This window comes from Xiphias gladius, chromosome 17 (genome assembly GCF_016859285.1).
Source record: "Xiphias gladius isolate SHS-SW01 ecotype Sanya breed wild chromosome 17, ASM1685928v1, whole genome shotgun sequence".
Classification (NCBI taxonomy): domain Eukaryota; kingdom Metazoa; phylum Chordata; class Actinopteri; order Istiophoriformes; family Xiphiidae; genus Xiphias; species Xiphias gladius.
Window position 1 is genome coordinate 20,773,507 of NC_053416.1, and position 26,891 is coordinate 20,800,397.

General features: G+C 40.1%; 2 protein-coding genes across 2 annotated transcripts; both read left to right on the forward strand.

The window, feature by feature from the left end:
• Positions 1-1,026: 1,026 nt before the first annotated feature.
• adssl (adenylosuccinate synthase, like) lies at positions 1,027-10,613 on the forward strand. Its single transcript, XM_040151319.1, has 13 exons — positions 1,027-1,331; positions 1,928-2,030; positions 4,703-4,771; positions 5,127-5,177; positions 5,255-5,321; positions 5,483-5,590; positions 6,238-6,319; positions 6,912-7,038; positions 7,151-7,305; positions 7,974-8,098; positions 8,249-8,346; positions 9,521-9,670; positions 9,773-10,613. Exons 1-13 carry the CDS (start codon positions 1,098-1,100, stop codon positions 9,823-9,825), a joined length of 1,422 nt encoding a protein of 473 aa, XP_040007253.1. The 5' UTR covers positions 1,027-1,097; the 3' UTR covers positions 9,826-10,613.
• Positions 10,614-17,818: 7,205 nt separating this feature from the next.
• Positions 17,819-26,655, forward strand: LOC120802549 (potassium channel subfamily K member 4). Its single transcript, XM_040150469.1, has 6 exons — positions 17,819-18,007; positions 23,310-23,424; positions 23,534-23,694; positions 23,797-23,983; positions 25,654-25,796; positions 25,882-26,655. The coding sequence occupies exons 1-6, from the start codon at positions 17,819-17,821 to the stop codon at positions 26,500-26,502; spliced, it is 1,416 nt and encodes a 471-aa protein (XP_040006403.1). The 3' UTR covers positions 26,503-26,655.
• The last annotated feature ends 236 nt before the right edge of the window (positions 26,656-26,891 follow it).

The following is a 26,891-nucleotide window of genomic DNA, read 5'->3' on the forward strand; positions in this document are numbered from 1 at the left end:
AGCCCTCGGAGGGGCCGGCAGAAGCCGGTAACACCCTCGGTAACCCTTGGCCCTCAACTTACTGCCGTTGAGCCGGTCCGGCGCTTCCTCGAATCCATGGCTGCGACGATAATATTCAGGTGGCTGACTGTCCCCTGGTGTCCCCTGGTGGACCCGACTCTGAACAGACCTGAATCTCTTAACTCCCTGTGCTCAGTGAGGTCCGTGTTGAATTACCGTTTAAGACACAGGAGCCCTTTACAGGACAGGGCCACGAGGCTGTACAGTATATAACGATGCACGGCTTCTTAGGGCCCAAACATTTCTGTTCATGTGTTTAAATTTGTTGACTCTATCAATCAAATCTGTGTTTAATCAAATAACAACAGCTGGTTAAAAGAAGTCAATTATTGAATATTAGTAAACAAATGAACACGTTTAAATTCAATTATTGTCTGTCCCTCCACTATATGAACAGTAAGTGCTTGCATACGTAGAAAAGATCTTTTACTAACCTATTAATTAATCGATTAATTAATGAGCTCTTCTCAATCAATGAACCACCTCATGTGATGTGCTGCTTTGCTTTCTGTTTAAAGTTATTTAATTGATCAGTTCATAAATTAAAGCCTGCGCGTCCCATTGGAGTGTTCGCCTATCAAAGCAGAATAACACTCGGCTAACAACCGTTTCTCTCACGAGTTTAACATGTTTTTAATCCCCACATTCTGAGGAATAGAAAAGAAAAATGCACCAACATGCGACAAAAACGACAAAAAAAACGAACCCACGAATGCGAGGTATGGCACAATATGGCTACAGTACGGTTACTGTACTGAATCGTGTTATCCCCGTGTACTCTTCGTGATTCCACTGAAGTGGTCTTTAATTTTTATTAGAATAAACAAACAGGAGTTTAATGCAACATTTATGTATCAGTTTTTCAATTATAGACGAATAGATTTATAGTGAGAATAGATAAATAGATGATAGACAGTGATGAATGAAAAAAAAAAAAGAAACACTGCCATCTATTGGTTGGCGACAGACGCGCACTTCCTGTGACGCAGAGAAACGCGGTAAAACGATATTCCGGTTTGTAGAAGCAGGGCAGCAGCATGGCATCCAACAGCACCATGGCGAACGTAAACGGGCGAGAGACCGACTCGCCTAACGGGGAGCCGGTTGTGAAGCGGCCACGGGAGAGTACCCAGCAGGAGTCGTCGCTCCCCGTCCCGAAGGAGCCTCAGAACAAACTGACCGTTGTGCTCGGAGCGCAGTGGGGCGACGAGGGCAAAGGGAAAGTTGTGGACTTGCTCGCGATGGATGCGGATATTGTATGCAGGTGTCAGGTACAGAACTTCATCATCGAATTCCATGCGCATCTTGCCCGCTAACTATACCACACAGTGTTGTTTGCTGTTATTAAAATATCCGCTAATTTTAATTGTAGTTTGGTGTGAGTCGTTTCCGTCTAGCGGCCGTTAAATATTCATGACCTGGTTCCAACGTCAACAACCTTGTCTGACCTCCCGGATGTGGAAGTGCCAAGTTGATGCTAGCAGGGACTGCTAGCTTGTTTTTCTCAGCTTCCCTGGTAGCAAATTGTGTATTTATTCCATCAAATGACCTCCATGAATACCGATAACCTTTTCAACTAAACGTAACGTTATGTTAAACACCACCTGCCCCATGTTAGCCAGTGGTTGCTCTTCATTTTCCCAGTCAACCCAGTGACATTTAACAGAAATGTTTTATCTCTTAGCCACAGCCACCTGGAAACACCCTGCCCCGCTGTTCACATCAGGCTGAGGTGTTATATAAGAGCACGACAAATCAGCACTAAGGACAGTGTTGATTTGTTTCTCTGCTGTGTACTTGCCCTCCAGTGTTCTGTCTCATCAGAAAACTGCCTTCTAGCAAGCTGAATGTTTTGTACTGTTTGCAGGGAGGAAACAATGCAGGTCACACAGTGGTTGTGGACTCTGTGGAGTACGACTTCCACCTGCTGCCCAGTGGAGTGCTCAACAAAAAGGCTGTCTCCTTCATCGGTATGAGACAATCTCTGTGTTCTGTTTTTCAAAGATATGAAGTTGGCGGGAACATAAATAATAAATAATAATAATAATAATAAAATGTTAGTATATGATCACTATCCGGACAGAAATTAAACAGCAGACAGCCATATCTGTCCTTATGTGTCATGTTGTTGAGGAAGTGACACTGGTTTTGTAGTAATTTTTAGATATATTAGTATAGGATCAACATACAGTCTGTTTATTGTTCCTTGGGTACACCTACAGTTAGGTATATAAATATTTTCCAGTTACACAGTTTTCATTATTTGGCCTCTATACACCACCACGATGGATTTGAAACAAATCCATCAATTGTAGATTTTCAGCTTTTATTCAAGGGGTTTAATAAAAACAGTGCGTTAACCGGGGTACCTGACCCCGAGTTAAAGTGAACTGTGTTTCTGGATCAGAAACCCCAGACTTTCCTGTCATCTCAAGGTTTAAAAAACTCTTTTCACTAAACCCGATTTCTAGAATACCCCCCAAACCAGTTTATAGAGAGTACAGACAAGATACTAATGAACCAAATGCTATTTTTCATACACTTCTCTCTTACACATCAGTCGAATCATCAGAAGGGGGACACCCTGTGATCACAGCAAAGCTAGTAACAGGATGTAGTTTCACACATTTTTCAGGTTTCCTCAGTGCTGGCATTTCCTAAAGTAATGTCAACAATGAATATCCGCCGACATCAAATGTGCACCCATAGATCAATTTAGTTAGAACAACAAATATTTCCTTTTGTTGGGCTCTGTTGTTACGTTACTAATGAACAATGGGGAACTTCCGGCAGAGTTTTGATTCCTGTGCTACAAACCTAGATACAGTTACGTACATAAGTATTAGGACAGCAGCAAAGCTTTTATCATTCTGCCTCTGCACACTACAACAATGGATCACAAATGAAGTGTAAACTTTCAGCTTTAATTCAAGGGGTTTCACAAAAATATCACATTAACCTTTTAGGAATTACCGCCATTTTCATTCATAGTCCCCCATTTTCAGAGGCTCAAAAGTAACTGGACAAACCACCAAAATTTTCTAAATATAAGAATGATTTTTAATTCTTTGCAGTCAATGACTGCTTGAAGTCTGGAACCAATTGACATCACCAAATTCTGAGTTTCCTCCCTTGAGATGCTTTGCCAGGCCTTTACTGCAGCCATCTTCAGTTGCTGCTTATTTGTGGGTCTTTCAGCCCTCAGTTTTGCCTTAAGTAAGTGAAAAGCATGGTTATTTGGGTTGAGGTCAGGTCAATTTCTTTGCCTTGATAAGCTCTTGGGTTGCTTTTGCAGTATGTTTTATGTAATTATCCATCTGTACTGTGAAGCTCTGTCCTATCAGTTTTGCAGCATGTGGCTGAATCTGAGCAGATAGCAGAGCCCTATAGACTTCAGAATTCATCCTGCAACTTGTATCAGCAGTCACATCATCAATGAACACCAGTGGCACATTTCCATTGGCAGCCATGCATGCCCATACCATGACACTGCCTCCACCATGTTTGACAGATGATGTGGTTTGCTTTGGATCATGACCCTTTCCTTTTCTTCCCCATACTCTTCTCTTCCCATCATTCTGGTAAAAGTTCATCTTGGTTTCATCTGTCCAAAGAACTTGTTCCAGGACTGGGCGGGTTTTTTTTTTTTTTAGATGTTTTCTGGCAAAGTCTAATCTGACCTTTCTGTTCTTGAGTGTTACCAGTGGTTTGCACCTTGTGGTAAACCCTCTGTATTTACATTCATGAAGGCGTCTCCTGATTGTAGACTGTTAATGATATGTCGACCTCCTCGAGAGTGTTCTTGACCTGGCTAGATGTTGTGAAGGGTTTTTTCTTCACCAAGGAAAGAATTCTGTGATCATCCACTTTACTTGTCTTCTGTGGTCTTCCATGCCTTCCATCACTGTCCAAATACTCATGGACCCAACTATATGCCCTGCACTAAATCCTAGCTTCCTGAGACTTACAATTGTATTTGTTGATACTGAAGCTGATCCAGAGTGGTTTAATCTTTTTTTTCTAATATTTTGTCCACCCCATTTATATCAATATGGGTAGACTAAATAACACAAACACCTCTCAGAAAAACACCATACAGTTTATCAGCACCACAAACTGCATCCTCCAAAATGACTTTATAATTGAATCAGCACCTTTCTAAATCAAAAACATTTTAACCTCCATCAAGGGAGAATTTACTGCTATACTGATTGATTAGATTGCATTAGTTTTAGCAAGGTGTGGCTAAGAAGCTGGGAATCAACAAATAGTGCACAGAAGACTTAAAGGGACTGTACATAGTCACACAAAGATATAACATAATCAGATTTTTTTTTAAAACCAACCGTCAATCGAAATATACCCAATGTTTCTACTTTGCTCTGGTATCATAATCACCATTTATATCGCGTTTTCTTAATTTTGCATTTTCTCTGTTTTTTGGTGGCTATTTTTTTCCCCACTGTCACGAAAACAGGAAATGAGGAAAGGAACACTTGTTAAAGTGACTAGCAACACGATAGCTTGTATTATATAAATGAAACCTCAAGGAAAACATTAGCAGTTTGTTGAAATATTTTATGTGATAATGCATAAAGCAGTTTCCCATTAGGTCGGTTAAAAGTTTAATTTTGCCTTACAGGCAACGGAGTGGTGATACACCTACCTGGTCTATTTGAGGAGGCTGAAAAGAACCTGCAGAAAGGCAAAGGTAAAGTTTTCTAAATAAGAGCGATGCAGCGGTATCAAAATGTTGTCTGGCAGTGTCAGTATTAAAAATTATTTCAGTATGTCACTTAGCATAATGATCAGACTAGCAACATTTTATTATTATTTACTTTTTTCTTAAATTCTGTATTATTAAAAGAGGCATGTCTGAAAAGTATAGGGAGTATATTTTTGTACTTGTATAAGTAAAAAATAGTTAACATGTACAACATTATCAGATGACATGAAGGGAAAACAGTGGGTATTGTGTGTAGTAATCTCACCCAGATAGATGAGGTAGAATAGATATTTGTTGGAGTGCGAACATGTGATAAGGGGCTTTACTGTTTGTTGTGCAGGATTACAAGGATGGGAGGACAGATTGAAGATTTCTGATCGTGCCCACATTGGTGAGTAAGCATTTTGTCATTCAAGTTTTTGAATTAGAAATGTCAGCTTATTGACTGTCCTCTCTGTCCACCCCTAGTGTTCAACTTCCATCAAGCCGTTGATGGAATCCAGGAGCAACAGCGGCAGCAACAAGAAGGGAAAAAGTAAATCTACTCTAATTAGTTCAAATAGTTTGTAAATCTTCATTTGGGTGAAATGTATATTATAATGTGTACTACAACCCTGTTCTCAAGAGAGAGTGAATAGTTTTCTGTTAAATAAATAGTTAATTATAGTTTTTAACCCGTTTTTGTTTTTTCTCCAGTTTGGGAACCACCAAAAAGGGTATTGGTCCTGCCTACTCCTCCAAAGCGGCTCGGAACGGTCTGCGAATCTGTGACCTTGTCTCAGATTTCAAGGTTTTTGAAGACAAGTGAGTATTTTTATGTTTTTCATCTCCTTTATTAATTTGTGATCTAAGATGCAATAAAGTTCTAGAACAGCTGATGGGGACCCCTGATCAGCACTTTCAAGTCACTGCCAAGTTTCATATTTCAAAGTTTTAAGAGAACTTGAATCTCAGTAGGATTGGGATGACAGTGAATCTTTTAGTGAATCTTAGTGTGCAGAGCATTTAATGTCTTAGTCTCTCTTTATTTTGGAGCATTTCCAAATGCTGTTGTGTTTCCATCCCTAAATGCAATAATACCTGTCAAATTACTAGTATGAGTTTAGAAGTCAGTTAAACTAGGGTCATTAGGGTGTGTTTCTTTTTTTTTAATCTCTATACTGTAGCACAATGAGCAGATGTAGTTTTTAAGTGTGGAGTTTGTAGCATCATAATGCATTGCTTTGACTATTGAAGATTCTGTACCTTCTCCTGCCAGCAGGTGGCAACACCTGACTGGAAGGCATGACAACTGTTGCCACCCTGCTTTCATAGAAGCATTATAATAGCCTGTCTGTTCTGTAAATCATGTTGTGAAATTGATGTGTGAAGGTATGTTTGCATAGAGAGGGCTGCAGGTAGACGTAAATGGGCCTGTGTAAATAGACTGTTAAACTCGGTCCCTTTTGCAGGTTTCGTATGTTGGCAGAACACTTCCTGACCATGTATCCAAACCTTAACGTTGACATTGACAGTGAACTGGAGCAGCTGAAGGTGAGGACAGGTTGTCATGTAGAGCCAGGGCCGACAAGATCACGTATCACAATGTTTCTTAAGGAATCATGGCTGAATTCCATTTAGCTGCTTCTATTTCAGAGTCCTGCTGTCAATGTCATGACTTACAGGTGACACTTGAATTGAATAGAGCTACAGTTAATGCTATCAGTTCCACCTGCGCTTTTCGTACCACGACAAGTCAATATGTGTGCTGTAAAAAAGGCCTGTATTTTGTGTATGTGTGTATCTGAGGAAAAAAAACATCTGTAATGCTGCTATCAGCTTTTAGTTTGAAAAATTGCATCACTGTAATGCAGCTTTTAAGACTAGAAAAAAAAGTGAGGACATTACAGTGATCAAGATTATTTCTTAAAAAGGTTGTCTGTTCCCTCTCATTTTCAGTTTGAATGGATGACTGTTACAGTTATGATTAGTATCTATTGCTGAATAGTATTGACCCCCCCCCCCCCACAACCATATTTTCTATAGCTTTTTCACACACATAAATTGTAGATTTCAAACAGCACATCTACAGATGGTTCATATTTGGCTTTGCTCTATGAATTTACCGATGTGACTGTTTTCTCAGGGATACGCTAAGAGGCTGCATCCTCTGGTGACTGACGGTGTGTATTTCATGCACAAAGCTCTTACTGGACCCAGTAAGAAGATCCTGGTAGAGGGAGCCAATGCTGCTCTCCTGGATATTGACTTTGGTGAGCAACAAGGGGTTTGTGGAATTGATTATGAAAATGGATGGATGTTTTTGCTTCCTCAGGTCAACAGATGTTTTTTTTTTTGTTTGTTTGTTTTTTGTTTTGTTTTCAGGGACGTATCCTTTCGTGACGTCTTCTAACTGCACTGTGGGAGGAGTGTGCACCGGCCTTGGCGTGCCCCCATCCTACATTGGCCGAGTATACGGTGTTGTTAAAGCGTACACCACCCGGGTGGGCGTTGGTGCTTTCCCAACAGAGCAGGATAATGTGAGCAAAAAGACCCTTTTTTAAAATGTGTTAATGAAACTAATTAGAGATAAATATTGACAAGCTGAAAAGTCATTGGTGGTGTGATGAAAGCATCAGATTCATCACACGGGCCTCTCAGGCACACATCGGCAGCTTTTTGTAAAATTGCCAGCACTCTGCTGGGTAAGTCCTTTCTCAGTAAATGGTGAAGAGGCTCGATGAGTTAAGTCACATGACATCCCACATTGAGGCTGCTTATGTCCCACTAATGCAGATTCTCCTATTAGCCCCTCAGTGGATCATCAGTCATTCAGGTACTGTCAGCTACAGACTTGAGGTTAAAGAGGAAGACTTGTGGTGAGACATAAGTCGGCTCATCTCTGGGATTGCTGGGAAAAACTTTGTGTGGAAGATGGGGGGGGGGGGTCTGCCCCTCAACTCCTCTGGTGGAGCTGCTCAGTGGTTGACTGTAGAGGAGTGTGGCTGTACTGGGCTGCTCCCACAGTGTCAAAACTGCCAGAATCAACATGATATCCCTTAAAATTGCTGAATTATCTTGGTGAATTTGAAAGTAAAAATAGATGCATTTTTTAAACCAGTAGATTTTTTTGTTTTGTTTTTGTTTTTTTTTCCTCCTTAAGCTTGGTTGTCAGCTGACTGTGTATTTCTACTTTTTTGTACTTTAGGAGATCGGGGCGCTGTTACAGTCTAGAGGGAGAGAGTTTGGTGTGACGACAGGCAGAAAGAGGCGTTGTGGGTGGCTGGACCTGATTTTGGTCAGATACGCTCACATGGTCAATGGCTTTTCTGCGTAAGGAACCATCACACCATTTCTGATTATTATCCTCACCTGCTGGCGTACTTGGAGTTTTTGCTGTTATAGTGTAGAAAACATACTTCATCATGTGCTCTGACTGTCCATTGTCTTCAGAGTTGAACAGAGTGGCTTCTTTCTTTGTAGAATTGCCCTGACCAAGTTGGACATTTTGGACATGTTGCATGAGATTAAAGTCGGTGTGGCCTACAAAATTGATGGAAAGCTTCTGCCATGTTTCCCCGGTAGGTCATTCCCACTTCAGTGTTTCATGGATCTGCTCTTTGTCTGCAAAATTGTATTCAACAGTCAAAAATTCAGATGTAGTAAGACTGGCCAATACGTCACTGCAGCTTTAATAAATTATATAAATAATGAGATTAGGTAAAACACTTCAAATTATGTTTTAGTGTTGCCTTAAAGGAGACGGGGGCAGTGTGTAGAGACTGTAGGGTTGCATCTATTGACTATTTTGATAATGAGACAATAATTTTTTCAATTAATTGATTAAAACACCTGAAAATAATGAAAAATGCACTTCACAAGTTCCTGGAGCCCAACGTAACATCTTTCAAACTGCTTTTCATGTCTGAACAAAATTCAGAAAGCTGAGGATATAACATTTTCCGTTTATATAAAGAATATACCATAAAACAGTGCTATTAAAGCTGCAAATCCTCACATTGTTGAGAAGCTGGAAACAGTGAATGTTAATTTTGGTATCTGCACTAGATGACTGGCATTTCTCTCTCTCAAATGAATGTGTGGTCACTTTTTACCTTGACATTTTAATAATATTTAATTGAGTAAAGGGTTTATTATTTTCAAAGCTACTACTTAGGATTTGGTTACTCAGGTGAATGAACATAGCTTTAATGCTCCCTAATGTCTGATTTTACATGGGTCAGCTTTTACTAGCAAGTGTGCAGCATCTTGGCTTTTGAAAATCTATTTTGCAGCAGATCTTGTGTATCTCTGTGTTTGTCGTGCCAAATAAAGCAAATTGAATTGTCAAGCTACTGAACCCGAGAATGATAAAACAAAAACTTTCTCTCTGCTTCATATGACACTGCAGCTGCATCAACAAGCATGTTAACACTAATTTCCTGTATACATTTAGCAGTTTGTGGTCAATGTACTGGATGTTTGATGAAGTGGCTCTTTTCCTGATCTAGATGTAATTCTCTAAGTGCTTTCTGCTTGTGCTACAGTCTTCCAACCATTAGATCTACACTCAGGAGCACCACAGCATGTTAGATGAGAAGACATGTCATCCTGCATACGTGACCATAAATATCAGTAAAGGACAGTTGTCCGACATGGTGTTTTGACCACAGTCTTTTGGTGAATCGGGAACTGTAAACCAAAACAAAATCATTTCATTCTTCACTCAGTGTTATTGATCTGCCTCTGTTGTAGCAAACACAGACGTTTTGACGCAGGTGTCGGTGGAATACGTGACGTTGCCTGGCTGGTGCTGCAGTACTGAGGCGGCTCGGAGCTTTGAGGAGCTGCCGTCACAGGCACAAAAATACATTCGGTTCATTGAGGATTTCCTGCAAGTGCCAGGTTTGTAAAGAGACGCTTTACATTAATGGAGAAACTCCAGCCAAACTGTTCTTCACTTTGCATAACCTGCCAGGCACATCTTGTCTTTTTTTCTGATTTCAGTGAAGTGGGTTGGAGTCGGCAAGTCCAGAGAGTGCATGATCAAACTGAACTGATCCCTCTGCAATTTCCACATCTGTAGTCCTCCTCAAGGACAGCTCAGATGATAACTTCAGGTTTGCCAGAGGAGTTTATAATGAATCCGACAGGAAATACTTCACCAGCAAGGCTATTTTGGAAACTTACAGTTGCTGCTTGTGCATTACTTTTACAGCAATTCTTCATTGATATAATTTATGCATTCCACAGTGTTTTCTATATTTATTAGAGTGGTGATTTTTAAAACCTGGTGTAAATGGATTGATTGTTGTTTATTCCATTCCACAGTAAAGCTCATAGTTTATTTTTTTTTAGCATTTGAAACTAATTCATCTTAATTGACTGTTCACCATGTTAGTTTTCTTTTTTTTTAACATATATTTCAAGAACCATTGAAGAACAGATGTAGAAGCCCTTGTACTAAAGGGTGTCACAATAAAGCAAGTGATTGTTTTTAGATTTTGTAAAGAGATGCATCTCAGTTTTTAAGTTTGTGACAGTATTTTCATAAGGATTGTTGGAATGAATACTGTGCTTTCTAAATCATCCTCAATGCAGATAAATCAACACTAAGGAAATTGACTTTAAGTAGATCATATCTTCAGATTAACAAAAGAAAAGTAAGTAGAAATTCAACGTCCGCGTAGAGACATTGGTATTTGTGTAGATCTAAAGAAAACGGTGGGCACTAATGCACCAGAGCACATCTTAGTATGTTTTCTATGACATTTCATTCATTTTGTCAATAATGTAAAAGACTTTTATTCAGCTTGCTATTATCAATAAAATGGAACATTTAGTGTTTGGTGAATTTAGTCATTTTTATCCAGTAAATAGTTTTGCCTATAAAAGTGTGACGAGCTAGTCCTGCCCCAGGTGGCCCAAAAAAAAAAAAAAGTCATTGCAGGTTTTAAAGAATCTCTTCAGCATCAAGGCTGATGGCAAAGTCACATAACTCTCTACCAGTCGCGGGGATGCTGAAATTATTTTTAAGTTAAGCCCATACAAGCAAAAGATTAATGGTAGGATCCCATCGCTTGGAGTAAAAAACTGCTTGAGAAAATAGGTTTTCAAGCTTTTTTTAGAATTGTGTCCAGGATATTTATTGAGCGAGACATTTTGTAGTTGAAAAACAAACTTGTCAGAGCTTTTTGTCGAAGTATGTAATGGAGGCAGCGTTTCTTTGGCATTTTCTGTACTGCAGTTACTCATGGCCTACATATACACCAGTAACAATATACAGTATCTGCAATAAGCATTTATCAGCCTGGCAGATTCATCAGTCTATTTCTAACGCTGTTAAAATTTTTAAAACATTGGAAAGACGTTGCATATAGGTTCTTCAGTGCAGACTCCATGAATGAGGGACATTGCCTGTGACTATTCCTAATATTATTGGTGATTGTAGCATATTGGGGAGAGAAGGAATAATGTGGCATTTCCTCACCAACCTAAAGTCTATCTTGTAAAAGCCTTTTCCTGTAAGACTCAAGTACTTGCATAGACATAAATCAGTTATCTTGTAATCTTTTTCTTTCACCCTCTGACTTTACATCCTTCTTAGCTATGTTGAGTTCCTCCCCTGGTTTAAAAGCTTTCCAGGACCTGGAGGGATCGGATTCAAGTGTAATTTCAAGTGTTATAATTGGATTCAAATCGATGAGAGGTGAAACGGTGTGCTGCAGTTTTTCTAAGATATCTGGAGTCTTTCTGGCTGTTTAGACCTTTGCTCAGGTGGTTGTTGAACAGAGCTATGCTAGGAAATTACACGATGTTGTCAGTCTGTAGGCCGTAGTAATAAAAGTAATAAAGGTTGAATAAATTGATAAGTTGTTGGGCACGTACCAAATCTAACAGGACAGTTGGGTGAAATGTCCGCAAATTCCTGAGAAAAGGTGAAAGTATACCAAGTGTTTGTCAGGCCTTTCAGGTGTGCTGCCTTGAGAAGCATTCAAACTACTCGATCAAACTACTGTTCTCATTTCCTTTTAATAGTACTAGGTAAAGTTGTAAGCAAGCATCTTATTGTTATTTCATGCTCAGTAGATCAATTGAAGCAATATATTATTAAGTCATAGGAAGGTTTGTTTCAAACTTTAGTGTAAAAAAAACCTCTCATTCACTTGAACGGGAAAGTGGTCTCAGACTTTTGGACCTTACTCTACATACCATAAGTTAACAGGCAGATACCAAAAGTATGAGTAGCCACCAATTCATTGTAGAACTCAACATTCTTTACTTCACCTTTAAACATGGCAACCCGCAGCTCATTTAGCTCTCTCTCTCATCTCATTTCATTTCTATCCCAACAAGACTTGATTTCTTTTTGTGCTGCTGTCTGATAACACGTTTTGTTTTTGTTTGTTTTTTTCATAGTTTCATTGAACTATGTCTGCTGATGAAAAAAGACTTAAAAGAGTTTTTTTCTGACCATAATTTATGCTGTAGGAAGGAAATGTTTTGGATCTGCAATGCAAAAACTGCCCAGGGTTTTGCTCTTCCTGCAGTATTTTCTCACACTGCATTCTATAGAGCTTTCTGTTTAACATTGGTTACTGCTTTTGTTTTTCCTCCCGATAAATAATCATTCCTTTATCCATTTCCATGGACCTTCCTCGCGCTGCACTGTGTCATGATTCATGCAGCTGGAATAACAGACACCTGTTTCACTGGGCTTGGACTGTGTTCAGTTTGCTATAAGAGCAGAAAACCAGGCGCTAGATTGAATTGAAGGAGCTAAATGTGGTTAACGGTTTATTTGGTGAGTGCACACAATAAATCCCGTTCCTCTGCTCGGCAAGTACGGATCTAGTGTTTGCAGGGAAAAGCTGGAGAAAGACTGCTGTCTCATTACAAATGCTTGTAAATACATTACAACATGATGGGACAGTCTAATGCATTATGATACATGCCTGTGTCAGTCTGTCAGGCATTACTAGGACTCATAACCCAGCTACAGTAATGTAATAAGCTCAATTGATGATTAGCAATAAGAGATCATCTGCTTATTACACCTAAGATTGTAGATAGGCAACATGTGCACTAGTAAACAACCATACACTATCTTTAGCTCAGTCATGGCCAAGCCATATAATTTTTCTATCTATTGTTACAAGCCAAATATACGTAAACAAATGCACTGATGCTTCTCCTGTAAAGAATAATAATTTAAAAAAAAAACAAAAAAACATTGCCAACTCATCTTGCATTTTAGGGTGTGTCAAAAAATGTAATCCAATCATGTAATAGATCCATCTGCAGATGAGCTGGTCAGAAGTTGTTGTTTTGGTCCAAGTGGTTCAAAATTGCTAATTATAATGGGTATTTTACAGGTTACGTAAAAACTTGTATAACATGTTTTTCTGTTGAGGTCATTTTTCACATGATCATCCGACTGTCATCCTGTTTCATGCAAAAAAAACAAAGAAAACAAGCAACAGAAGAAAGTTGGACATTTTTAATCTCATTAAAAAAAAAGCAAACACATGTAAAACGTCCATTTTGGTTGAATTCAGTCATTCGGCTGCCTATTCTTACATTAATTAGTCGAAATGCCGTTAGTTCTCAGTCTAGACCATACCACCCAATCAAAGTGGTTTACGTTAAACCATATTTGAAATTTAAAAAACTAATAAAATGACATTATTTTTGACTGCAAAAAGTTTTATTAACGTGTTTTCAGTTGGAGTTGAAACTTTACATACTCATGTACTCACAACAATCAAGGTCTGAAAGAATATTTCCTTATATCCAAGTAGCCCCCCGCCACTACACGTTTTGTTGACAGCTTCAAATGGTTCAACAGGAAGTTGCAGTGACACAGCAGAACAGCTGCACACCCTCATCACTAAGTAACCTCCAACCTCACCATCGGCCAACACAGCACCGGGCTAATGGGATCCCAGACGACCTGTTCTTCCGTCATGGCCTCACCACCTCTCACAACACTGGTAGAAAATGTACAAATAGCCAAACAGCGTCCAGCTCACTCGAAACCGCCTTCTCTGAATTCCCCTCACGAGCACGCGTTAATCTAGCAGCACAAGTATCGCGTATTTCGTGGGACGTTTCTCCCAGCTCTCCTAAAATTGGCCTGCTGGCAAAATGACACGCACAAATTCAGGTCTCTCTCCCCTCAGAGGTAAAAAGTACAGTTCTGTTCAGTTGCTCTCAGTCGGTGGTTGCCAGGGACCTCAGCAGACTGTCAGCCAGGGCGATATATCAGGCTAAGTAGGGGGACTGAGTTATTGTCTAGATATGAACTTGGAATTAGAGGTGGTACGAGTAAGAATACAAAGTCACTATAAATATTAATTGTGGCATCCGGACACTAACCGTTTATAGAATATGATCGAGCAACCAGTCAATCCATCACTTACATGCTGGTTGGAATTAGTTACTTTCCAGCCCTGGTTAAAATGAAATTTACTGAATGGAGATGTGTTTGATGGACTGCTGACTGGTTTCCACCTTCCATCCCAACTCAGCTGTGGTCAGAAGGAACAACACCGGTTCTGTCAGGAGGCAACATGGGTTTGCTACCGACTAATACAAACAAAAGCCTTATTGACAAAAGAGTCATGTTTGTGATTGATTACTCTGATCAGGTCATTATGTGCCTTCATGAAATGTGGTGAGCTGCGACCGCATCGAGATTTCGGCTCGTGTTGTCCTTTCAAATACTTGTTTCGCTGAGTAACAAACTAATTAATCTAATCCTCACAGATAGTGATGGTCAGCCCTGACTGAGCAACACTAAAGCATCTTGGGTATTTGCCAACTTGGCTTTATAGTCTTGGTTTTCTGTCTGTGTTGCCCGTTTGTCTCTCTTTCAAAAAAGAAAAAAAGCATATTTTCCACATTCCATTTTTTAAAAATGTTTTACTATCCGCTGCAGCAAAGCCATTGCTTATATTGTATACTTCAACTTAATTGTCCCCAAGGGTTAATTTATCTCACTGCCTAAAACACAAAACACTAAAATAAAATTGTGAGAATGGTAAACATTATACCTGTAAATGAAGCCTCACAGAAACATTGGCATGGCTGTATAGTCTATAGTGTATACTGTACTTAGGCTAACTATTTCATTAGACAATAACCTGAGGATAATCATCTTTCTGATATGGGGAGACTTAATTAATCTACTAACACTAATGACCTTTGAAGCCAGGAATCTGAAATGTGTAGCAGTAATGTCCTGACCTGGTTGAGAGGAAGATCTGAAAGTTCACTTCAGTCTCCTGGATCTGTCTAAGAAACCTTATCCCTACCCTGTAAAAAGAGAGAGACACACACACACACACACACACACACACATATATAAAGAGAAAGAGAGCAGCAGCAGTTCTGTCAGGCAGCTTGTGAGGAAGATAGGATATTGAGAGTGGGCTGAAGGGTGGCTGAGCCGGCTTCCCCCTGCAGAGCTGGAAGTGTAACACCAATCAGTCCTCAACGAATCTTAAAAAAATGATCCTATAAGATATGACTCCAGCCCCTACCGCCTTACATTGTACATAGCCTACAGTTTAACACTATTTCACAGGAGAAAACAATGACATTTACAGTTACAGACTGAAGCAAATTACGAGGTGCATTGTGTGTTTGCCCCCCCAAAAAAAACAATCATTACAGCTTTCCTGAAAATCTCTCTCTGCTGATTGGAAAAACAAACTCATCTAACCGGAGTCTAGCTTTCATCATCACCTCCATCTTTATCTGTGCTGCTCTCTCTCTCTCTCTCTCTCTCTCTCTCTCTCTCTCTCTCTCTCTCTCTCTCTCTCTCTCTCTCTCTCTCTCTCTGTCTGTCTCTCTCTCTTTAATTCACTCTCTGACTCTCTATATAAAGTCAGTTTGACTGAGTATCTTTTTCTCTCTTGTGCGCACCAGCAAAAGGCTCCCTCCTCACACACACACTCATGCTCACACACGCTCCCTGTATGCGGCTGCCTGAACTCGTGCATGAGGCAACTGGTACTCTGGACTCTTATGATCCTTCATTTTGAGGTAAGCGCACACACAGACTCGACTGTCAGGCGCTTCGGTCAGCACCTTACACCTTATGGACCCCGAGGGACTCTAAATGCTCATAAAACGGGATCATTATGGCCGTGGCTCGGCTGCAGCAGCAGCAGTAGCAGCACTGTGGGCACTTAATGCAAGCCATGTTACAATTTCCTGTTACCTAGTGGTGCATAATCTGTCTGGCAGTCTGTGTTAGGCTTGTCTCAGGTGGGTATACTGTAGATAAACTGCATATTAGCCGCTTTATTGTAATGCATCTTGTTTGATATTTGTTGATAGATGTTGAATGAGCAGTTTGCACATTCAGCCCTTCACAAAAATGTGGATCATTGTGTTCTTTAAGTAATTCATGAATTGTATGTGACTTGTTAGTTACGTGTGATGGTGACACATGTATGTTAGGGCAATTTATTATGGCTGTTTTACGACATGCACTATATGTCTGTACCAAAAAATCGTCTGCCTCTTAAACTAGTATAATGTAGGCATGAGTACATATACTGCCAACTTCTAGTTGTAATGTGTTCAATTGAGTCAGCGGACAGTACCTGTGTTTCTTCCCAAGAGATGTAAAACTGTTTGGAGAGCAAGCGTATATTTTGCAATCATCGTCTAACACTTAATTGCTCTAATTCTGCTGACTAAAGAACTACATTCACGGAACTTTAGAAGATTGGAGGTTCTTTTTTTCTTTCTTTTTTTTTTTGGTAATTCTGGCTTGCAATCCAGTAATGCAGAATGAATTGTAAGTGGCAGGCCTACTGGTCCAAATGATAAAATCCTCCCCTCTCAATATCCGAACTTTCCGGGACAAAGTGAGTGTCTGACACATCTATCAGTTTCTCAGCTCCATTGCTTTAACAAGGTAAAGATGCATCAGAGTGTAGAGCATTGTCTCCAGTTTCCGTTTTACATGAGAATACCATCTTGGTTTGAGCCGACGATGACCCACGTCATCCCACTGAGTTGGGTTTCACAGCTGGACATCGCTCATCCAAGGCTTCTGCGTCTTTTATGTTTACAAAGATTTCCAAAGTTCCTTACTGCCGTATTTGGAGGTAATTGCAGTTTACCATATTTCTTCTCCAGCTGCTGATCATCTAAAGGAAATTTTTAAAAAAATCTCCCTTTGCTTCATCCAAATTTTTCCAAGGTGTGGGTGGAACAACAAAGCTGAGCTGTCTCTCATCACAAAATTCCGGGGTGCATATGATTAGAAGATGGTGCAGATAATGTGTGACAGTCAAGAACAACAGGTTGCTTTTGTTCCACAACAGTAGCATCTCTGTGTGAAAACCTCCCCATCTGAGAGCCTCACCTTGTTGTCAGCTGTTGCCTGCCATTGAGGATTATCCTCAATACTGACAGTTTTTGTTTGTAAGAAAGTGAATTTATTGTTGTCCTTCTCTTATTTAAAATCACTGACGTAAATGCTTTGAATGCTGAATTGCATATGAAAATATGTGTCTGTTGTCTTATCTAGTGCCCCCTCCTTCAGAGTGTGAGGTGGACGGGCTCCCCAGTCGTTACGGATCCAGGGACTCCATCTTCAGACCTGGTGCTAAGAGAGACTGGAAAAGACGAAGGCGTGGGCATCTAAGACGGATTGACAGGTATGCTCAAGTCTTATGTGTGCACCTGTCTGTGTATTCATGACATGGATCATTTATTTCTCATTGCCCTGCATGCAATCACATCTGTTTAAAGTGCAGACCAGATGACGGGTTTTTGTGATTGGGGATGTTGCATTTACTGTGTGTCAGCAGTGTGGTGAGGCTTGAGACCATCTAATGCCTCGTGTGCAGCTAATAGGCCGGCTGCCGCAGGCGTGTGTGCCGCCTGTGCTGCTGTCAGGCGCTATGGTCAGAATGAAACTCGTGTTGTTGCTGATGTTTCAGCTGCAGCAGCTGGGATCCGGGCCACACCAGCGCTGAGGCTGGTAGAGGGAAGCAGCAGCCTGTGTTCGAACTGACCGGATCGGCAGCCATGCGCTGCTCCACCCTGCTCGCCATCCTCACGGGGGTGCTTCTCTACTTGGTGCTGGGTGCCGTGGTGTTCCGCGCCCTGGAGGCTCCACGAGAGGAGGGCAAGCACATGCAGTTGCAGGACACCCGCCGGGACTTCCTGATGAACTTTACCTGTGTCGACTCAGACAACCTACAGACCCTTATAGAGGTACAGCAGATCTTCTCATGACAAGAGCCACTCGTTATCTGGCTTTTATTTTGGAAGATTTGAAAGCGTTTAACAAGCACCTATCAACAAAAGCCAATAGTTTCTCTTGGGCAGATTAGCTACTCTCCCCCAGTGTTCTTACAATTTCAAATGGGATTGCATCGTCACGGATAGTCTATAAATGGGCTCAGACGTATCAGTGACACCACTTTTGCGTCACATTTGAGTTGCCTAAAGCAGTGGTTTCCAACCTTTTTGGCTTGGAACCTCCAAAAATGAAGCAATATCTGTTTGCAAAGCCCCATCACAGGTTACGTTCTTGACACGAATTGTGAGCGGTTTGACCGAACAGTGATTTTCCTTCTCAGATTGTGTCATTCGAAGAATTTTAACAGGCCCGAAGAGGTAAAAGTACTCAGAATTTCACCAAAAAAAGTCTTGTTTTTTGTTTTTTTTCCCCTGTCTTATCACTTTATTGACCTTGTGTTAATCATTCTGACCTCAACTTGGGAACCACTGAAAAGTAATCTAAACACGACTTGTGACCTACACAATGATGCCCGCTATTTCTTTCCTTTCACTGACATGCAGATTTCATCTGTTGAATTTGCAGATGCCTTTGCAGAATGAAAAAGCCACTTTTTGTGACTATAAAATTCTCAATAAAGCTCAAAAGCGGTACTGAGACAACATTTTATTTGAAATTATAGTAAGGTGAAATTTTGTGTTCAAAAAGTGACTGTGTACAAAGTCAAGGCTTGTTGTTATTTACACATAAACAAACACCAAAGCGGGCCTGAAGCTTAGAGACCGACCACTTCTTGTAGCTAAAAATAAATTTTGGCTGGGTGTCTGACAAATAATTGGCTCGGCTTCTTATCTTATATAAATTGTGAACTTGCTAGACTGACGATACAACTTATTATACTCTGAATCTTTTTTGGGGGTCCTGAGGGAGACTCTTCAGATTTGCGTAGCGTATGCTGCCGGTCAGTGAAGCCTCTCAGTGACCCCTTAGGAGCAGTACAGCACAACTGTGGGGCAGATAACAGGTGTGGGCAGAGCAGCTATGTAAGGATGGGTCAGCTCTAGTGTCTCTCTCTGTGTGTGTGTGTGTGTGTGTGTGTGTGTGTGTGTGTGTGTGTGTGTGTAACTGAGTGGAAGCTGAGTCATGCATAGGTTGTGTGTTATGAGCTGGCCTGGCAGCCGTGCTGTGATCCTGAGATGTTTGTCCTCGCTCCAGAATGAACATTGTAAATGACTGTTTTAGCCTGCAAAGAGATCTATAGATGCAGTTGCTGACATTTGCAAAAAGGCTCAAGAGACTGAAGGACATAACAGAAGTAAACACTATGGTCCTTTAGTCAAGCAGGCCACATGTTGTTTTTGGTGTTGATGATAAGAGATCTGATTGATTCCTTCAGTGCATCCTGTTTACTGGTTAAATGAAGGAACTGAAATGAGGGCAACTGAATTATAGTAATATCAGCAGTGAACCTCAAAGTGTTCAATATTAAATAAACAGAAAAGACATTATGAAATAAATAAATGTTTGAATAAACTGTGTAAAATATATAAATGAGCCAACAGTTTGTAAAATAATGGAAGAATCAGTTAAAAAAATAAACAAATTACGATGAAATGTTATTTCATCATAATTTCTTTAATAACAGGCTACATTTTTATTTTATTATCTAAATTTTTGTTTCAAAATGCCCTTTTACAAAGGCAGTTTTTATTCCATATTAGCATGACATTCAAGTGACAGTTTTCTGTTAGCACCTGTTAGCTGGAGCAACAACAATGCTGAAGTTATCCCGAGTAAACTTTGGCCATTAACAATGTTTCCTCAGTTCGTCGATGAGTAATAAACCAAGCTCACAACCCCAACTAGCTAGTTAACCAGCCTAGGCAGGTAACATATGCAGCTTTGTTAAGCTAAATAAATGAATGGAGATGTTCGTTTCTGTGTCTGTGATGCAGAATGACTCCTCCACCTAAAAGGAGCTAACTGGCTCAGCCTGGTAGCAGCTGTTGAGCTTGCTAGCTTAAGGCAACACCACGATGATAAGTGGCAGAATGAAATAAAAAGTAGCATGAAATACAAGTGTTTGTGGGAAATATGTCATTAAGAAATAAAACACACTTTTGAAAAATGGACATTTTGTTTTAATGAAATAAAAATTCTATAAAACTTAATATGAAAACACAAATTATTAAATGACATTTTATAGTAATACATGTTAATAATCTCCTAAATTGTATCACAAAAAAATGTTTCACATGTTACACAATTTATTCAAATGGCTATTTTATAACTCATTTATTTATTTAATATTGAACACTTTGGGGCTCCAAAGATAAAAACAACCATGATTGTGATTAAATTCAGTCTAATAAGAACATTGTCTACCAAATTATTCATTTTGATTTAGAAAAGGTTAAAATAAAGCATGTGCTGCCTTTCTAAAACAAAAGCTTCAAATACAATTTTTCATTTTATAATAATAGAAATACACTCACATGGAAAAACACTCAATGAGTCAATGAATCTATTGTTAGTTGCTGCCAGAAAAGAAAATCTAAATGTAGAAATCATCAAGATGAGTTTGTGATATAGCACACCTAGAAAAAATGGTACACGTGCACTTAATGACAACTTGCCAAGAATTGAAGTAATCCTATTCATGAGTGAGCAAGGCAGCTGTTACAAAGTCATTCTTCAGATGTTGTTCTGTTCAACATATTGTGGGTCAGGTTTCACTGAACCAAAGTCAGCTGATGTTTCAACAGGTCTTCAATAGACGTTCCAATAGAAGTTCCCTCCTACTACAATCTGCTCTCAACTTGAGTAATATGAGATGTGACACACTACGCAATGTCACCCTTGTAGAGTTGTTGATTTTCTTCCACTGGCTATTAATGGGGTTGGTCATGTGCGTGATGTTGTGGCACACGTGGAGACCTGCGGGTATGACTAGGTGGTCTATCAGTGCTGGCCCTCCTGCTCTGTGTCAGAATGTGAGAATAATGCATAGTACTCAGTTTTCTACCCCGTAAGCACAGAAATTGAAAAGCTCAGAACAAATCTGCAGTCAGTTAAAGCTGACAAATTTTTTACACTTGGAATGATTAGTCAACTAATTGATTAGTCAGTGGAAAATTAAATTAATCATCAATAATTTAGATAATTGATAGATTGTTTAAGTCATTTAAGAAGCAACAAGACAAGGTCAAAATCTAATATATGGCTGGACCACCTTTTATCTGTTTGCCTCTCTTCTACTCTCTGTGCTCACATATAAAATTATTTATTACAGCCGAATTCCTAACAAAGCTGATATGTGCAAGTATGAAAGAGTTACTGAAATGCGGCCCTTTAACACTACATATTAAACAGTAGTCACTTCAAGCCATTTCCAAGCTGCTGCTCTGCTCTACTAATATCCTGCTTTTATAGTTTAAAGACAACGGCTGTGCTGTGATTTCAGCTATATTTACTTGTAAAATAATCACTCGGAGAGAAAGTTACAAGCTGATTCACATCTGTGTCAGCTGCTGTCCAGTCTACTGAAGGAGACACATAGAAAGGTGTGCCTGTGGAGGGAAAGCCTGACCTTGCGCCTTCGCTGGGCAATACTGGCGACTCTCTTCTATGGAAAGTAGCTAATGTTTTTGCCCAAAAAGTCGCTAGTTGCTTTTGTGAAGAAGTCGCTAAAGGGGTGTGAAAAGTTGGTAAATCCGGCGACAAACGCACTAATTTGGCAACACTGCCTGTAAATGACCTTCCGAAGACTCAATAGAAAAGGTTTGTGCCAATTCGTTTTGAAAGAGAAACGGCCAGTTGGGAAACTCCAGTACTTGGCAGGCCAACCAATGGTGTAACGTCAGCGCTCAGTCACATGGCATTCGGCTGACCAATGGTGTAGCTTCATCACGCAGTAAGTCAGTAAGTGAGTCAGTCGGCGACAGACAATCGTGTTTATAGGCCTGGCCCCGCTGTTGCGGTCCAGCCCAAAATGACAAACATTCTTTGGTTCCAGCTTCTCCAGTTAAGGATTTGCTTCTTTCCTCCGTTTTAATTCATTGTAAATCACACACATATGAGTTTTCGACTGTTGATCCAACAAAACAAGTAATCTGAACGTGTCACTTTGGGCTTCATAGGAACATATGATGGGCATTCTATCAGTGTTTTATGACATTTTATCAAATAAACAGTTAATCGATTCATCAGCAGAGAATTATAAACAGATTAATCGATAATAAAAATCATTGTTAGAATCAGGTCTCAGATCTATTTTATGATTACACGTAGTCGGGGTAATATTATTATAGCATGGGTGTGTTTATAATGTGTTGTTAAATCTGTGGCTGCGCAGTCAGGTATGTCATGGCCATGCAAACCTGAAGTGCACTGGCTAGAAATGTCCCTCTACAATCTTAACTCATCTGTTTGTTGATAATATTCTAGCACTTAAATTCTAAATAGTCAGACAGTAATTATTGTTTTTCTGGCTCCAAATAGTTCAGATAAATTCCCTGTTGTGGTGAACAGACACAGAGGCTGAGGTGCATGTGACTAACCTCATAATTTACCCTTTGACCTGAATTCTTTTAATTTAACTTGAGACAGTTGAAGAGTTAAAAAAAAAAACTTTCATTGCCTATTATAGTCCAAAATGTACTGACAACAAAACCACACCACAATGTACACCGGTATTTACTGAAATGCAGGTTATGCATTACGTGGCATTTCAGTCACTATGTCTGCTTAACATGGAAATCTGATTTTGCAAAACTATTGACTGTGTTTACACTAATTAGGAGCTTCAGCGATTCAAATGAATGCACAAATTTAATTGGAAACCAATAAAACTCAATCAATTTTCCCAAATCATTTGGGACAGACAGGATCAAGTCGACACAGCCCTGTCTCTGTAATTATGGACTTCTAATTTATTAGAAGTAATAATGTCTGCAAAGACCATGTTCAGTCACAACTTCATCATATTAAGCTTTAAATTCATAGTTAAAAAATGTCTTCATGTTCAAACAGACACAAAACAGATAATTAAATCAGGCAATTACATTATTAGTGCTGGCAGTGGTTCGATACACTTGGGACAGAATGGAGCCGTTGCAGTTGTGCATCACAAGTCACCTCTTTGTCACTGACAGCCTGCTGATGATCGTGACCATGCGTTTTCTACAGCATTTCCAACTCTACTGTGGAGGACCTAATGCCCTGCAACTGGTGGTAAAGGTTAAAACTCTTCTCTTCTCCACTGTCCGATCCCAGGAGGTGGTGGAGGCCGTCGGTGCAGGTGTGGATCCCAGCAACAACATCACCTTTGTCAGTCAATGGGATCTGGCCAGTGCCTTTTTTTTCTCAGGGACAGTCATCACGACCATCGGTAGGTGTACAGTAGAATTACTAAGACCGCTAAATTTAATTCTGATGACACATTTTTGACTGGAATCTGTTGACAGATTGTGTCTTCAACCTCTAACCCTGCTTGTCAGGTTTTGGAAACATCTCCCCCAAGACAGAAGGAGGGCAGCTGTTCTGCATTTTCTACGCCCTGGTGGGAATCCCAATGTTTGGTATCCTGCTCGCTGGAGTCGGAGACCATCTGGGTACTGGGCTGAGGAAAACTGTTGCCAAAATAGAGACTCTATTCCTGGTCAGACCCCAAACAGAGCTGTACATGTCTTCTTTGATAGTACTGTACATGTACTTCCCTTTATTTGTCTCATCCCGCTCTGTTGTTTCACCCTGCTGACAGAAATGGCGCGTTAGTCCCACTATTGTGCGAGTGATCTCAGCTGTCCTGTCCATCCTGCTGGGTTGCCTGCTCTTTGTTGCAGTGCCTATCCTAGTTTTCCAAAAGGTGGAGGGTTGGACTCTTCTGGAGTCGGCCTACTTTGTAGTTATCACCCTAACAACAGTTGGGTTTGGAGACTACGTTGCAGGTATACAACAGCTGATCCACCACAGGTTTCCTAACATAGCTTACAGTGGTGTGCACAGACACTCTGAGGAGGAAGGGGGTGAAAAAGGGCCATAATGGCTATTGTTAAAATATGATTTTAAGATATATAACATATAAATTACGGTATGTTCCCATTTTAGCATACTTTATATTTATAAATTCTCCAGTAACTTACAAAATGCTCTCAAAGGGCCTCTTTTATCACTGTCAGTGGGCACTGCAAATAGGCACGCGTATGAATCACACTAGAGAAAGTAATACATTAATTGCAGAACTCTTGGCAGTAACCCATGTATTCTTGTAGCAACATAATATTAGTAACATAGTCTCCCTGCAATTAGGGAAATGCCACAAACATAATTAAATACAAAAAAAGTAATCCTCATTCAAGATAAGAGGAAGACAGATGGAGACAGAAGGCACAGCCACATGCTATGGAAGAAATTTTCAGATCCTTTATTTAAGTAAAGGCAGGCTAGCAATATTACAAGATACTATATAAATACTCTATTATCTAAATACTCTATTATCAGCAAATTGTCAAAAGTAGCCTGCTATTTATGCAGACTGATCCTTTTTACAATGTACAGGCCAAATATTTTCCAACTGGATTAATATTATGAATCAGTTGACATGTAAGCAACATTTTAATGGTGGAGCTGGTTAAGAGGTGATGCTTACTTTAACTACTTTATAAAGTGTTGTGTTGTTTATTCAAGAACATTACATCATACAAACTGGTCGTATGTTTTTTGAGGTAAAATCATAATCTGTATGGTACTATAGCCGTCAAATGTAGTGGAATACTAGGCACAATGTTTCCTTCAGACTTGTTGAGAGCTGCAGAAAATGTGTCTCGAAATTTAATTTAAGTATAATACTTGAATAAATGCACTTTTTCAGTGGATGGTCCAGAGAGAGGTTTATATCAGGGAAGCAGAGGAAAACCATGAAAATCAGTAAACTCCTTAATACCAATAACACTCTCAGTTAGAGAAAAGGTCAGAATAAGGCATGAGTGAGGTCTCGTGCCTGGGTTTGCCTTGAGTTCCCAAATCCCTAAATCCGACCTAGCTCTTTCTGCATGCAGAGATGAGGACAGGGTTTATATTTGCCCTGAGGTCATGTCACAGCTGAAACGAGCTAAAAAGAGGGCCACGACAGAGGTCAAAATACCTAATCAGTGCGCCGATACATTCCCATTAAGTAGCCAGTTGTTGTTTTTTTTTTAAGAGGGCATTTTAACACTCAGAGCTTCCTGCACACACCACTGACACCTTGACATCTCCCTGTTTGTGCAAGCCAGCTGAAGTGAAAACATACTCTCCGTTCTTCTATGTTGCTTTTGCCTAATTATGCTTTTTCGTTGAATTTATTGATCCACAGATGAGTTGCTGGTATAGCTTAATTAGTCATTCATAAATATCAGTTGTAATGCATCAAGTTCCTTTAGCACAGACAATTTTCATTTACCTCATAAATTATTAAGGATGATTTTCTTGGAAGAGATTAATTATTGATTACCTAACCTGCTGGCTAGTATCATCTATCTTAAATGTTTATTTACCTCGTAGAAAAGGATAGATGGATGGATGGATGGATGGATGGATGGATGGATACATACTTGTATGCCTTTGTGTCTTCTCAAAGGGGATTCTGGAATTGCGAGGAGCGACCACTGGTACAAGCCTTTGGTGTGGTTCTGGATCTTGCTGGGTCTTGCCTACTTTGCATCTATCCTGACAATGATTGGTAACTGGCTTCGGGTTCTTTCTAAGAAGACCAGAGCTGAGGTACTTGCATTCTCCTGTCTGCTTTATCATGTCTTATGTCTTCCACTTTTTTTCCATCATGTGTGGCTTTATCCTTTTCTCTTAGATGGAGGGATTACGAGCCCATGCCACTGACTGGACTCAGAACATCCAGAATATGTCAGTGGATTTTCGAATTCCAGGAAAAATCGATGACCCTTTCAAACGTCGCCGGCGAAAGCGCCGCCACGGCCCTCGCAGCCATGGTCACAGTGTGTCAGCTACAGGGGCTCCTGAAGGGAAAAAAGAGCAGCATGATAATCAAACAGATTCTGGATCTTACTCCTCTTCCTCTTCCTCCTCCTCCTGCTCTAATGAGTCAGGGTCTGGGTCAGAAACAGACTCTCAAGTGACTCAGTCGGAGAGAGTGCCTGAAGAAAAAACTGCAGAGCCTGAAAAGGAGGAGACTCTTCCAGATCCCCACCTGTCTCAGCCCCTGGACTACTTTGGGGAGAACCTTGCATTTATTGATGAGTCTTCAGATGCTCATAGTGGTAAACTACATTTGGATCCTCTGCTGGATCCAACACAACCCAACCCTACGCGGTCTCGCCAGCCAAAGAGGAGACGCCACAGAAGGCCTGTTCCAGAGAGAAGCCCAAAAAACGACAGCTCCAAGCCTGACAAAAAGGAGCCCAATGGAAACCCCAAACCAGTTCCAGATCTACCAATGCAACATAAGATTTAAACTAGTAACAGAAACCCCAATAGTATAACAAGTATCAACTTGAGAGATATGAGATGTATTGAAAATCTGGCAGAGGATTTTTCAGTTTAGCAATTTATTTGTGTATATGTACTGTACTTAAATGCACTTAAGATGAAAACATGTTGCAGAAGCCTTAGCCTCTTTTGATTTGCATTTAATGCTCTTAGCATGCGAGTGTGTATGCCTCAATCAAAGACAATGAAGTGATTTTGATGCCAATGTTCCCATTACTTTCTGAAGAGCTACTGCTCTCTACTGGGCCAAGACAGAAATGCAATAACATTCTTTCAACATGAGGATTTGCTGCCTTTTACTTATCCAAATAGTCCAAGAAACAAGAGAGAGCAACCAAAACCTATCCGGTCAGA